This window comes from Diadema setosum, chromosome 18 (genome assembly GCF_964275005.1).
Source record: "Diadema setosum chromosome 18, eeDiaSeto1, whole genome shotgun sequence".
Lineage (NCBI taxonomy): Eukaryota > Metazoa > Echinodermata > Echinoidea > Diadematoida > Diadematidae > Diadema > Diadema setosum.
The window spans coordinates 3,395,155-3,411,416 of record NC_092702.1 but is presented as its reverse complement, the minus strand read 5'-3'; the positions used below and the strand labels follow the sequence as shown (position 1 = coordinate 3,411,416).

The 16,262-nt window shown below is 39.8% G+C and overlaps 1 protein-coding gene across 1 annotated transcript; it reads right to left on the bottom strand.

Moving 5' to 3' along the window:
- Positions 1 to 1,972: 1,972 nt before the first annotated feature.
- Positions 1,973 to 11,686, bottom strand: LOC140241930 (uncharacterized). The gene is made up of 5 exons (XM_072321676.1): positions 11,562 to 11,686; positions 3,852 to 5,856; positions 3,209 to 3,374; positions 2,200 to 2,577; positions 1,973 to 1,982 (listed from the first exon to the last, which is right to left on the bottom strand). The coding sequence occupies exons 2-5, from the start codon at positions 5,782 to 5,784 to the stop codon at positions 1,973 to 1,975; spliced, it is 2,487 nt and encodes an 828-aa protein (XP_072177777.1). The 5' UTR covers positions 5,785 to 5,856; positions 11,562 to 11,686.
- Positions 11,687 to 16,262: the final 4,576 nt, after the last annotated feature.

The following is a 16,262-nucleotide window of genomic DNA, read 5'->3' as shown; positions in this document are numbered from 1 at the left end:
TAACATATTCAGATGAACATCTGCACCTAATTTCATAAAAATTGATCACAAACTGTGGGAGGAGTTCGCGACGCAAGATTTGTACCCATTTTTGCCCATAATATGCCGTTACCATGGCAACATACTTTTGGGTACTGTCAAAAAATACGTCTTGCACATCTACAACCCAAGGCACACATCTGTGCCAAGTTTTATGGGAATCGGTTGAAAACTGAAGAAGTAGTTCGCGATGCAAAATTTGCAACGGACCGACCGCGCGACCGACCGACCGCCCGACTGTCCGCCGATTCCTATATACCCCCTTCGAACTTTGTTTGGCGGGGGTATAATCAAGCATGAAATTAACTGAGGACTGCTGATGTTATGCACTCTGTAATCAAAGTTGATCAAATGATTTGTTTTATGAACTGAAACTGTGATTTTGCACAGACTTTAAGCGTTCAATAACACCTCAGGCAACTTGATAGCTTTATTCAGGATCCAAAGTTGAAAATGGCTGAGAAGAAGGCATTATATGAAACTTGAAAATCAAATCCCACAAGCTTCATATATGAATTAGTTCATCTTAAAGTCTTAACAAGATATGCTGGACGATACTTGTTGCATTCTTCTCAAGTTTAATTGATATATCATTCTATTCCTGTTTTTACCTGCATTACAAAGAACATAATTTCTGAATATCAAAGTAAACATGACATGATAATGGAAAGGCACACTTGCCTGGCATTCACCATGAGACTGAAGCTCCAGAAGATTTCCCTCATGATGAAGCATCACAGACTTGTCAACAGTTGATGATGGAGACTCCAAGTGGTGGGCAGTCCTGGAGACAGACTGGAGACAAACATCTGGGTCTGGTAGAGGTCTGGACTCTAATGTGGAAGCATCACAAACACTTGCAGCTTTCTGGATCTGAGGCGGAGAACTGGGTGAATCTCTCAGTTGGTGATACCAGACACTAGGGTCAGAAGTGGTTCTTCCTTCCTGGCAACTTTGCTGCCAGGTAACAGGCAAAGGAATTCCAGGTATGGGCCAACAAGACAGCTCCTCTGGATGATGCCTACTTAGAACGGTCTGGCCTTTAAGGGTATCCACCATTCCTCCATCTGCAGGATTAAGGACACCTGGCATTGGTTGCAGTACCGGTAGGGGTGGACCTACGCTATAAACTCGGGAGTCTCCCGGGCAGAGGCCCCAGCTTGCCAACCAGGCATCCTCTGGGACAAAGCAGGCTTTGGCTGCTGTGGTGTCTCCCAGGACTTCGTTCACAAACCAGGCTCCATCGGCTGGCCTCCTCCAGAGGACCTTTGGGATGCGCCACGCCTCTTCTGATGAACTCCACTCGCCGAGCGGGCGGAAGAGAATGGTCTTGTCATCCTGGTGTACAATGTATGTAGGCAGCCACACTTCTTCCGGCAGGATCTCATCTTGGCTCACACTTTCCTTTAAGTTTTAAGAATCACAGGATACATATAACCACAAATTCTGTATTTATTAGTGCTCTGTGAGAGAAAGAAATATTAACAAAAATTACTTTGAGGCACATTTTTGTACCTTCCTCTTTTCTAAAAAAAAAAAAAAATCATGTTGTTTCACATCATTTAACATTAAGTCATTGACCGTACAACATTTATTATTTTTGTAGGCTACTTTTAAGTCACTTTTCTTTTTTCCTTCTTTTCAAAACATTGTTTTTCAAAGTAGATTCTCCTTTGAGAAATCTCTTAACATCTTCTTATTCTTCAAAATAAGGAGAAGTAGATCAGGAGTATCTCTTCTCATGAAATAGTATGGAAAATAATCTGTGCCAAACTGCCAAAACATCACAATTAATGCAGCCACACAATATCTCACCTTGGTTTGCCTCTCAACCTGCTCTGATGTAGGTGTGCCTCTCTCTGATTCAGGGCATAGCTCTGCAAAACCACCTGCGTGACAAGCAGATGTTCTATCAAAAATCAAAACCTTCATCTCACCAATACCTTTGCAACAAGGAGATCGTGCAGGCAATAAAAGTTAAAACACTGAACATAGTTTATATATTTTACACAAACAAAGCACACTATCAGCAATTCATAAAGGTTGTTATTAAAGTAAAGTCACCATTTTGCTACTTGAACAACATATATTACAAGTATACATATTGGTTGTTGTTTTTTTTTTTTTTTTTTTTTTTTTTTGGGGGGGGGGGGGTCAAACCTTGGCTTACTTTGATAAAGTGAAACCATGCTGCTGGTCCTCTGGGGGAGTAATCCTGTATCGTCATACTCAGTGCTTCCTTGGCAGCCTTTTCCTCCATCTTTGGTGATCGGGTCAAGTCCAAGCTCCTGTAGCTTTAGGACACTGCTCCTGGACGCACTTCCGAACAAGGAGGCCACCCTACATCCATCCACACTGCAGATGCCATGAGATGGAGAAGAATCGCTGCCTGAGTTGTGCTCATCTCCCTTTGGTGATGCGTTGCCACGGCGACTGGCTAGGAGGCGCACAGAAAACTCATCAAGGAGGAATTCCCCATAGAGACGTCTCACTCTGGGTGGAGGACCAGGATTATGAATTTGCCTCTCCTCCTCACTCCTACCAAGAAAATCATCGTCACAAACATCATCATTGAACAGGTACTTCCCACAGTTATTGAAGATGGACATCAGACAGTGCTGCCACACTGGAATATATTTCTAACAGCATCCTCACTCTGAGGACCCGCACCATTGCCTGTATGCTACATAGCTCTATGAACTCTACCGAATGATTAAAATAACTCTTGAAAATGAAAATTTGCATGCATCATTGGCAAGCTGATAGAAAGACAACATTGAGACACCATGTATACATATGGAGCAAATGATGAAATAGCGATTAGGCAATACCATCAATCAGAGAAAGTACCTTCAAGAATTCAGCAGGGTGGGGTTGTGGGGGAAGGTAGTATGAGTAACCAATAAATGTGAATCTCAAATCAACAGGTAAACACACGACTGCAAAAATTTCCATTGCAAAATTACAGGAAAATGATAAATATTCAGATATTTTATGTACAACAATTCATTCCTTCACATATTAATCATAGCAATCACGGCACTATGGCAGTTTTGTGATGTGCCTTATACCAAATTTGAAAATGTCCAGCAGAACAGATTGTGGGAGCTATTCTAAACTGCAATGTCATACATACAGTCCAATAATGCAGTGTTATGATCTAAAATACCTGTTTATATTGACATGTGGCTGTCTCAGTGATGTTGTGACTGCAAAATCGGGACCACACTCAGCAAACAGAGGAGTCTCCGCGAGCAGTGACAGACATTCTTCATCCGAGAAAGGCATATCTGACATCAAAGGGCAGATGGCTACAAACTCCTGGAGCAAAGAGTCTACAGCACGATTCAGAAAATACATTTCATCATCAAATGATGCAGCATTACACATTGATACATCAAATACTCTCTTTTCCATCTTTCAGGAAATCAAAAACTTGAATGTTAATTAGGATATCATGATACTTCATCTGGAAAACCATATCTGCATTGGCAGCTTAACACTTTATCTGCCTAGAAATTTAGCAATATGTAACTTGCCATGCTTTTTCATCAGCATTCACTAAATTCCTCCGTACTTGACCCGACTGTAAGTTATCCAGCCCACTCAGGTATATATAACAATAAGCCTTAGTTGGATCCAACTGAAATGCTGACCTTACAAATATGCTCAGAGATTAAGCAGAATAGATTGATGACTTAATGAACATCTCCTAACCTGGTATAAAAGTAACAAGCACATCAGATGGACTTGAATGAGCCACCATAAAAGCTACATAAAACCTAAACTTCAAATTGGATCTTAGCTCTCACCTGTATTTCTTGTGTTTCGAGGATGCATGTGACTTCTTTCTGGCCCTCTCCTGCTGTAAGTGAGGGTAGCTGTGTCAGGAATTGTAGTCCTCTCTGACACTATGGCTCCTCCGTTACACCACAGCTCCTTGTACCTCCTGCAATCCTCCTTGGCCTGCAACCTCTTACTCCTTCTCGTGGGACCATTGGATACATGTCTTCTTGCTTCCACTGAAACCCCAGTAACACTGTTACCAGTTTTACGGCGTCTTCTCTTAGCTTGTGAGGCAACTCGATTTGTGATATTGTGAGATCTACTCATAGTGCTCTGTGGATGCTCCTTGGATGTACTCAAAGAGCTTCCTCCATCATTTCCACTGTAGTTCTGTCTGGAACACTGTTCCTGGACTGGAAGATGAGGTTTAACGATGAACGGTGCAACATCATACCCAGAGCGACTACAATTTTCTGACATCAGAAGACTTGTGAGGAAAGAGGTAGAAGCTTCCGTCTCTGTCTCTATCCTATTGTGCTTCTTACGATCTGTTTGTTTGCCTCCTTTTGCCTCTCTGGTAGATCCACGTTTGCATACACCTGCATCACCCCTTGGTTTCCTTGGGTGTCGGCACACCTTCCTAGGCGAAGATGTATTGGATGAACAGGCATTACTGCTTTGCAGGATGAACTCTGTGGGGTTGCCATATTGTTTTTGTGTGTTCTGCATAGACTTTCTGGGTCTTCCTCTTGGCCTCTTTGAAGCCCGAGAGTTGCACTGTTGACCACGATTGACAAAGAATGCATCATCAGTTTTCAGTTGTCTTGGCCTTCCCCTTGAAGAATGCTTGGAATGAGCATCTTTCTTGAAAGCTGGTTCAGTGGTCCTACTCTGTGTCTGTTCTACAGAGTTTGATTTTCTTGATCTGCCGTCTACAGGCCTTCCTGATATCTTGTCTGATGGTTGAAGACCTTTTTTCCTTTTAGATGGAAGCTTTGCAGAGAGGTCTGGAATTCTGTCATCCTCTGCTGGCTGTTGTGTATTGATGTTTGCATTTTTTCTTGGCCTGCCTCTTCTCCTGCAACCCTTAAGGGAAGAGACTGTCTTCTCAGATTGTAAAGGCAGCACTGCTGGAAGTGATAGTCCATTATTTGACCCTGGATCTCCTCCTCTCCCCTGGGCACTATCTGATGTCTGAAAGAGTTGTCTACTACAAACAGTTTTCTTGGACTTTTGTCCATCTCTGATCTCTGTCTGTCTCCATGTCTCTGTCTCAAGACAATTTTCTTTTCCTGTCCTGAGCTCATGTTCCCTTTCTACTATTCTGTCACAGGATGTCTCTTGCATGGTCAATGATGCTGATCTTTGTGGTGTATGTAAGAGAGACTTGTACCAAATTCCAGTCACGTCCTGACAGTCAAGACTTTCTTTTACTCCTTTCTGTCTCTTCCTGATCAGCAGCCTCCCTCTAATCTTCTGTTTGACAAGCCCTACTCTAGACTTCCCATTTACAGCTCCACCGCAGGCTCCTTTGCGAGATGACTTCTCTACTGGAGGAGTGCTGGCTGCATCAGTCTGGACACCGTAAAACCAGTCATTGAACTCTATGAGATGGACTACAGTCTTGTCCAGGACATAATCCCTCAGGCGACGGGGGAGCCGATGCCTCCTGGTGGGAGCTCTCCAGGATGTCACACTCTCCTTCCACACTCCTGATGGGTGCCTCCTGGGATGATCCTGCTCAGAGGGTTCCACCTTCAGGACACCTGGACAGCGTTGCTCTGAGAATCCCGGATGTGCCATATGTATGTTCTTCAAGATGACCTTAACATCTTTGAGCCTGATGAGTCGGCATCGTATCTTTGACGACCCGACACCACTGGTCTTCACGACGTAAATTTTACAGTGATCTCTGTGGGCCTGAGAGAAGCCTGGTTTGGTCATTGTGTCCAACCGCATTCACCACATCACCAACCTCTTTCCCCTGATAAAGCATTCATCACACTTCCCTGTAAGGTCACTTGGTATCAACTATGAGAACATGAAAGATAAAAACATCAATTCAAATCAAATTTGCAATCAAATCACGTAACCATTTTTATCAATCTTAGAATTTTGGCTAAGAGGATACCTCAGGTACTTAACATTTATACTAGTATTTGAAATAAAGTAATGAGAAAGAGCATCAAATATATTTGAGCAAAACCAAACATTACAAGCTCTGGCAATACTACAGGTCAGTTATTCAAGTCATTGGTAATTGTATCCTACATCCTTCTTAAATTAGCTCTCCCTGCCATATATGCCTGTGACTTAATGTGTACCGTAGGTCTTTTAGAGTGTAATTCATTTCACATCATCAGGTACCTACATAAAAAAGCATCCTTTATAAGAAATCTAGGACAGTTATAAAAGAACATTCTGCTCTTTGATACACAATGCATGTCAGAGATAAAGATAATTCTTCCCTATAATAATCAACTCTGTTTGTCTCTCTGTCTTAACAGCAGCCACAGATTTGGAAAAGACAGACAAAGAAAAAGATGACCAAAGCACCATCACTTCCACACTGGCTGACCAAGAGAGAGAAATGAAAATCCTTTAGCCCCAAAGCATGATTTGCTTGCAACATAATTTCAAGACATAAAACTCTCGACATTACTGAAGCGAGGTCTCGATCAACCTAATTCCATTCTCTCGTAACTTCTGTGGCAAAGCCGAGGGAACTTTACATTAACTAAAAGCCCAGTTGCTATAGAAACACGCTTACAGTACATCTGTCTTTTCTGCCCAGTTTCTATGTGATTTTGATATATGTAGCCTTGACATTTTGTTTGTCTCTCTCTCTCTCTCTCTCTCTCTCTTTTCTTTTATGCCTCACTCTCAATTTTAACTATACACAGGCTCCCTGATGCTTCACAGAAAACGTCTAGGTCAGGCTAGATATCTCAATTGATGTGATAAGGCATACTTTAACCCCGTTGCGCTCCTTGTACACAGTTATACTGTGGTACCGTTGGGGCTGGTCGCAGTTAATAATAATTGTCCTTCATAATAGACCACACATTACTATCTCATCAGTTTCTTCTGAATCTATAAATATGGAATTTTTCCTTGGAAAATGATAATTCCTGTACATGAAACTGATTGAAAGCATGGAAAGGACAGCTTTGTGCAGGAGTGTAGATTTACATTTAGCACAATGCACACTTAAAGACAAATCGACCAAGCAATGAATGTCAGCACGTCATTGAAATAATTCATTAATTTTACAGGCTGATATCCATCTTCAGTGGCGGATCCAAAAAACAAAAGAAACTAGAGATTGTAATTTGTCATCACTGACAAATTAAGGTGATCCGATTTTTTTTTTTTATCAATGATTCGACTCCTGATCGGAATAGGCATGACCATACAGGTTTCATCTGTGTTTAGAGACATTAGCCGTGTGATGTTTGGATTCTCATTTAGCAAAGGGAGTCATATCTGCCATGTTAGGTACCAAATTCTGTAGACACTATAACGAAGAAACAGCAACAAGTACATATGACCTTTGACCCACCTTTGCACTCCCAAGATGGCATCTGATGAAATAGTGGTTATTTTGGAAAATGATTCTTGCGACATCGTCTATACGTGTAAAAAATATGGGAAAGATAGGACAGGTATTCACCAAGATACAAGATGAAACATTAATGACCTTTGACCCTAATTTACATACCCAAGATGTTGTCCGATTAAGTACTTGTTATTTTATGAAATAATGTACGTGATATGAACTAAACATGTGCAAAATATGGGGGTGATAGGGTTTTTCTTTCTTGAGTTATTGCAAAGAAAGTAGCAGAAAGAAAGAAATATCTCAATACATAGAAGTTAAGCTTTAATTTCAACCAAGATTCTTAACGTGATCCCGACATCGTATGAAAAAACGAAGGGCACATTATCGATAGCGCAAAGTCTTAGCTACAACATATTAGAATCTGGGAGAAATTCACCAAAGGGTAAGTGAGCTAGTGCTCGATAAAGACAATCATGTCAATTTTCACAATAAAAAAAAATCCCTCCCATAAAGATAACACGTCATAACGAAAATACAGAAAGAAGAACATATGACCTTTGAACTCAATTTGCATAGACAAGCTGGCATCTGAGCAAAAAGAGGTTATTTTTTAAATGATCCTTGTAACATGGTCTTTGCGTGTGCAAAATATGGGAAAGATAGGACATGTATTCACCAAGATACAGGATGAAACATTTATGACCTTTGACCCTAATTTACATACCCAAGATGGTGTCCGATCAAGTACTTGTAATTTTATGAAATAATGTAAGTGACATAAACTAAACATGTGCAAAATATGGAAGTGATAGAGGCCGTTTTTCTTGAGTTATTGCAAAGAAAGTTGCAGAAATAAAGAAATATGTCAATATATCGAAGATATACTTGAATTTCAACCAAAATTTTTGACGTGATCCCGACAACGTATGAAAAAACAAAGGGCACATTACGGTAACGTAAAGTCTCAGCTACAACATATTAGAATCTGGGAGAAATTCACCAAAGGGTAAGTGAGCTAGGGCTCGATAAAGATAGTCATGTCAATTTTCATTTCCAGAAAAACTGCACTCCCATAGAGATAACACGTCATAACAAAGATACAGAAAGAAGTACATATGATCTTTGACCCCACTTTGCACTCCCAAGATGGCATCTGAGCAAAAAGCGGTTATTTTGTGAAATGATTCTTGTAACATGGCCTTTGCGTGTGCAAAATATGGCAAAAGATAGGACATGTATTCACCAAGATACAGGTTAAAACATTTATGACCTTTGACCCTAATTTACATACCCAAGATGGTGTCTGATCAAGTAGTTGTTATTTTATGAAATAATGTACGTGACATAAACTAAACATGTGCAAAATATGGGGATGATAGGGGCTGTTTTTCTTAAGTTATTGCAAAGAAAGTTGCAGAGAGAAAGAAATATCTCAATACATCGAAGATAAGTTTGATGTCAACCAAGTTTTTTGACGTGATCTCGGCGTCGTATGAAAAAATGGAGAATCACTGATGATAGCCCAAAGTCTCAGCTACAACATATTAAAATCTGGGAGAAATTTACAGAAGAGTAAGTGAGGTAGTGCTCGATAAAGACCGTCATGTCAATTTTCATTTCCAGAAAAATTCCCTCCCATAGAGATAACACGTAAACTGGTTAAATTTGACAAGGTTACATTATATCCATTTTCACGTGGTGAAGACATCATCCGATTAAAACTTTGATTAACAAAACTTAAAGAGTATTACATTGGCTACAACATACTAAAATCTGGAAGAAATTCACCGAAGGGTAATTGAGCTAGTCGTCGATAAAGACAATCATGTCAATTTTCACATCTAGAAAAATTCCCTCCCATAGAGATAACACGTCATAATGAAGATAAAGAAAGAAGTACATATGACCTTTGACCCTACTTTGCACAGACAAGATGGCGTCTGAGCAAAAAGTGGTTATTTTGTGAAATGATTCTTGTAACATGGTCTTTACGTATGCAAAATATGGGAAAGATAAGACATGTATTCACCAAGATACAGGATGAAACATTTTTGACCTTTGACCCTAATTTACATACCCAAGAAGGTGCCCGATCAAGTAGTTGTTATTTTATGAAATAATGTACGTGACATAAACTAAACATGTGCAAAATATTGGGCTGATAGAGCTTGTTTTTCTTGAGTTATTGCAAAGAAAGTTGCAGAAAGAAAGGAATATGAAAATACATGGAAGATAAGCTTTAATTTCAACCAAGTTTTTGGGCATGATGCCGACTCCGTATGAAAAAACAAAGGGCACACTTACGATAGCCCAAAGTCTCAGCTACAACATACTAAAATATGGGAGAAATTCACCGAAGCATAAGTGAGTTAGTGCTCGATAAAGATAGTCATGTCAGTTTTCATTTCCAGAAAAACTGCACTCCCATAGAGATAACACGTAAAGTGGTCAAATTTAACCATGTTACTTTTAATCCCTTTTTACGAGGTGATGCCGTCATCCAATCAAATTGTTGTTATTATATATCTGAAAGACCATTTAATAAGTTACAACATATTGAAATTTGGACGAAAATCAACTAAAGAATAAGTGAGATATGCTTGAATGAACTTGAAATTTGATGACGTCATTTTGAAAATTTACTTTTTTAACTTTATTAAGAAATTTGATATATTCTAATCATTTCTCCAGCATTGCCAACCCCTGAAATGACATGTACAACTCATCAGCTTTCAGAATATGTAAAGAAAATGGGGGGTCACCGTCCATCCTGACGAGTAAAATCGGATTTAAAATTGGCAGTTTTTTGGCATTGTTGCACTGTATATCGCCATTGACGCGCGCGCGGAATTTCAACTTTGACGGACCCGTATGATGTCATTTTGAGTGGGATTGACTTGAAACTTGGTAGATATATTTCTTGACATTTCAGACATCCGATCAAAGTGAAAAAACGGGAAATTTTCATTGCATATGAGCTGTGTGTGCGTATATGTGCGCGCGCGTACGCGTCCGTCCGATTTTTTCAATTTTTCAAAAAATGCTCCAAATGGTCTGAAACGTGTGCAAAAAAATTTTGAGCTCGATTTGAGCATACAAATATTTCAACGCGCGCGTACGCGCATGTTTGAAGTATATAGATGAATTTTGAAAACATGAGTAGAATCACGTTGACTTGAACTATATGTGACGTAAATTTCATTGAAAAATTCCATTCCATAATTGAGATATAATTGAGAATGTGTTTTCATATAATGACGTCATAGTGACGTCACGGTCGACTGATCACTACGATTTTACTTGACCCGTCGTCTTTGGGACGTGATGCACATATGGTGTAATTTTGACATTGATAGGAGGAGGACTTTCTGAGCTAATCGATACACAAATTTTGTCCAGAAATAAAGAAGAAGAAGAAGAAGGAAAACAAAGAATCAGTACAGATACAGAAGGTGATCCGAGAGGATACTCGGATCACCTAATAAAAAGAAAGAAATGAGATGAAACCTGGAAGTAGCACCAGACCTAGTTTGCGCTCAGACCACCCCCCCCCCCCCCCCCACCTTTACGGAATTCCTAGATCCGCCCCTGATCTTTTCTTTACTGGTAGAAACTAGTGGTATGCATTCAATTAGCACCATCAAGTCTGAACTCAAGTCACGGAGGTATCTTCGTCTCTATAATAGATCTAACGTTAGGGTCTACATCTAGACTAACCCCGGCGTGGGGCGCTGTAACTAGTGTTGGGGTCGCTTGTAATTGTGCGGTTAGGACCTAGGATCTACTTATAGACCATCAAATCACATGTTCTGCATAAGTCGCACATTTTTGAAGTGATTGCCTTTTCTCAAATATATCCCTAGATCATCTAAATTCAATAACATTTTCAATACTCCATTTCAAAACACGCGACTTAGTCGTTCGTGTATCTTATTAAAATGTAACGTTAGACCAGCGTGAAACTAAGTTGAAATTGCGTCCGCGTCCCCGGCCCGGGCTGGAGCAACGTGCCTGTGTCAGTGACAGTGGTACTGGTAGCTGGGTCTAGAAAAGTTCTACTGCATCTTCAAAATACAATCTAAATCAATTCCCTGTTGTCTTGCGGAAGTGTCATGTCACTCTTATCCCGACACTATAGACTCTAGTGCCAAGCAAAAAATAAAATACCGTTTACCTGTTCGTCAGCGTAATTGATTTCGTGTTAGCTGTCACTTGCTCTCTTGAAGGAAGCATAAAAATCAAAGATCAAAGATCTTCAATACTTCTCTTCTCAACTTCACGTGCACCTGTACCTTCTTATGCATAAATGCCAAGTTGTACTAACATTAGTACATTGTTTGCGCAGCAGTCGCAAAAACTCCAGGAACGAGCGCGCATTTCACCGACACACACACTGGCCGCTGCTGAGCTGAGACAAAATGGTCGGATTCCCACGTGCGACTGTTTCGCTTATTGCGCAACACATGAAAGATGTAAACAAACGCGCAGAGGTTCAATGACGCTTTTCACACGATTAGTAATGCAGCCAGCTCAGGCATTCAAAATATTTCAGTGCGTAGGGAGACTACATCGGTATGGAAGATTTCGTTGTTTCACAGGTGGGCTTCGAGTGAAGTACAGGTGTAGCTTGTCTGCGTCAGTTTTAATTGAGAGAGAGAAAGGGAGAGAAAAGAAAGGTCATTTTCAGCAATGTGCACATGAGCTAATTCTGAACTGGCTTCTGGAGTGAAGAACTTTTGGTAATTTCATATGGTATGCAGGGGCGGACCCAGTAATTCCGTAAAGAGGAGGCGCCTTTACAAAATTAGGGGGGCGGGTGCAGCATCCCCCATTTTTTCTTTTTATATTTCGTTTGTTTTAACAAAAAATAAAGAGGGGGCGCGCACCCGGTGCACCCCCTCTGGATCCGCCACTGCTATAGGTAAAAAATTTCGTTGTTTATAAATACGCCTTTGAAGAGTCAGATAACTCTGCATGGTCTAATCAGGGAGGTGTAAGAAAAGGAGAGACAACTCCTGCTCTCCTTTGAAGGATGCGCGGCACCGCCGAGAAGTTATGCGCTTAACTACAGGTGGAGATCAGGTGCTTTGACAAAAGAGAGCATCAATAATCGGGACTAGCGCTCTCTAGAAATATACTTGCCCCTACTGCATTTTGCTCTCTCTCTTTCAATGTGATGGCAACAATGAATTTGTGTACCTTGAATTGGAACAGCGAATCAAGATGCAGTGTAAAACTGACAATTTTAACAGCAAATAGTTTAAAAGCACGCTGGTGCACGCTTTAGCGGAATACTTTATTTAAAAGATCAAAATATCCCAGATTAAAGGATAAAAAACTAACATGCGGAAATGTGCGCATTATAGAAATATATTAGGTTTTTAAGAGGGCCTAATTTGTATTTCATTTCGATCTGCGCATTACGAAGAAACTAGAAATACACGTTTATAATATTGAATTCTTTCCTAAACTACTCTTAAACAACTAGAGTATTTCATTTAAAATTTTACGGGGAATAAAGCTTGTAATTCAACGAAAGGTGAAATGCGTTCTTCGTCTCCGAACTTCGCCTTGCAACTAGTATAGAGCGGTGCAGAGCATGACTTCAAAGCGTATAGTGGAATGCTAGACTTCCCATTGTAACGCTTTGAAACCAAATATGTGTTTCCATGAGTTACGAACGAATTGTCTCTCCTTTTCTTACACCTCCCTGGTCTAATTTTCTTCTAGTTTACTATATGAACAAGTAATTCGATGATTATGATTGAACCTTCATCTAAATATTTCTTCATTGTGTGCGAATTTCGGGCTTGAACGTGCGGTTGGTTCCATTTTGATTTAAAAAAAATGATACCTATAGTGACTGAAGGCTTTAATTTAATATAGAATCGCACATGCATTGATAGTGCTTAATCAAAGGAGGTGTGATAAAATTGGATGAAGTAACAATTCTTCGTAATCCAAAGGAGGCTCCAGAGATAGGGAGTCACACAGTACTCACACTCCCTCGTTTGAACCCACTTTGATGCCGCCACTTAAAAATATTTGAAGAATGTGCCAAGTTGGATCTGCTTTTACAGAAAGGCAGACGATTGATTCATATCTCATCGCACAATGACCAGCAACTCTTGAGATGTAGACACGTCTTTATAGTGGCAATTTTTGTCATCCCTACTTGATAAAAGATGAGCAGTAATAAGCATGGGGATGCGCAGCTCGCAAAGGGGGGAAAAAAATAAAGATTACTCGACTAGACATGTCCAGACACTAATCTGACATTGATTCGTGAAGCACTATATACAATGTACTTGCAGATTATACCTTATCGTTTTAATTTGCGGAAGTTTTTTGTCTGTTTGTTTGTTCATTTTCCATCTGAGAGGATGGCTGGATATAGCTTATATTCAGCTTCACTAAGCTGGTCTTCCATGGGGTTCAGTTGGATGTGGACCACCTCACCGGGTTAAACATCCTGCTCTTTGCGGTGAATGGTAAAGCGGGATCTTTTGAATGTTGAATGGAGAAGTCTTAAAACCGGGAGGGTACTTTTTCAAACACTTTCACAACGTACAGCTCAGATTTACACTTTTGCACATATTATATTCAATAGTTAAAGCCAGCTGGAACTCCAGCTCTCAAACCTCGTTAGGAATCCCTACAAACACATATATTCTTAAAGCGTTGCAATGGGATGTCTAACAGTGCTCTTTGAATCCACATGGCGTGCTCGGCGCCGCTCTGATAGCTCCAAGACTAAATTTGGAGATGCAGAAAGGTTTCACATTTTCATAAAATTTCAAGCTGTATTTCAACGTAAAATTTTGAAGGAATTTTGAAACATTAGAACAGTTTTGTATAAAGAGTTCAAAATTTCACACATGTATTTCTGCTCCCCTCCAAAAAAAAAAAAAAAAAATGCAAATCGAAATGAGAAGAAAATTAGGTTCTTTTATAAGATTCATATTTTCCATGATGCGCACATTTGCCCATTAGTGTTATTTTCATATCTTTAAACTGGCATATTTTTCGAATCATGCACTGTGCTCTGCTTAAACGTGTCCAAGCGTGTTTTTGTTTCTACTTTTTGCCTTTGAAAACTCCCTTATCTCTATAGAACACGCGTCGTTTAGGGAAGAACATTGATATAACTACATTTTTGAATATCAATATAATACACTTTATATCATTTTCGATGCTCGAATCTATGAAGCGAAACCTACCATAATAAGACTGGACCTCATTCTATTGGCGCGTACTCCGAATCTCGAGTTTTATTTCATTTCATTCTATTTTATTTCATTATTTCATTCATTTATCTATCTATCTATTTTCTTTTTTCTTTTTTGGCAAGCGTTCAAACGCTTAGAATTAGCGGGTTAGCGATCGCGCTCTAAATCTCGAGATTCGAACCCGCTAATTTGTACGTGTGAATCCCCCTATCAGTTGTTGCTATGTAGGCCCTGGGTGTTGGCTAAAGTTCGGGCAAGCTTTTACCAGGGAGGTCGAAGAGAGACCTTCCACCTCCCTACTTTCACGTTGTCCGCAAGAAGTATAGTTAGACAGGCATGCATAAAATTTTGATATATTGTTAGTAAAACAGTCCATTAGAAATACACACACACATTCATTGTTGTCAGTGCATTGAAAGAGAGAGCAAACTGGAATGGGAAATCAACAGGTCTTTTTCTGCTGCGAGACTGCTCTATTGTTATGTTTACTGATGCGATCTTTTGTTCAATCACCTGGGATACCACCTGGTTATAGCGCATAACTTCTCGGAGGTGTCGCGCATGACTTAAAAAAAAATTAAGGTTTCTTCAGTTGTTGTTTTTTAGATCAACGTCTATTTACTCTAGATAGCCACAGTCACACTGGCAAAACTTCTCAAAGCTTGAAAGGAAAACTCCTGATAATTTTCACACTCTAACATTTGAACAACCATAAATTGGTTATACATGTACTGGGTACAGAGTTTCATAATTCACGGTGCTTGGGATAAGGAATAAAAATTGATAACAAATCACAATGAACAAGGATGATTACATAGCTTTACCATAAGAATGCACGAGTGAGGGCTCAGGGAAGCAGAACAAAGGAAGAATTAAGCATGCATAAATTATATGCAGGTGACCTTGTTAAGCGAGGGGTATTGTAATGGAATTACTAGTACATTGCTACATTTCTGAAATATATGACCCTCCTACTCGTGCATTCTTGTGATGAGTCCCATCTCATACATTCTCTTAATGGTGAAGCTGTATATAAAATGTCATCATCCTTGTTCAATGTAATTCTACTTCTTATTTAGAGTATCAGTTTCTCTGCTCAAGGACCACAATTAATTCCACAAATGAAATCTAAACATGGAGATGTAAATTCATGTACTCCATGATGTGAAATTATGAAAATCGCCTGGACTTGTAGTTCTGCTAGTAGTGTGACCTTGGCTAAGAAGACATCCCTGCTCAACCTCATAAAATAAGACTGCCAAAACAATTGACACAACCGAGGTACCTTCTTGACACGACCAAGAATTCGGTTACCTGGCTTCTTATGGCTAATAAAGTGCACTCCTGTTAAAACGAACATGGTTATGTATCTTTATTTACTTCACTTGTTTGGCTATAAGGTCATTTCGATATAACGAAAGAAAACTGCCGGTTCTGAGGACTTTGTTATAAGGAGAGATGCCTGTGCATTGTATAAATGTAAATATGCCTCGTTATCTTTCATGCATATCATCATAAAATCTGACAAACCTTGTCAGTATAGCTATATGTACTTCTCTGTGTTTTCATTGGCAGCTCACAGACACAGAAACAAGTCTGTGTTTTAGTGCTTAAACACTCACAGTGATGAAAAGGCGAGGGCCCTG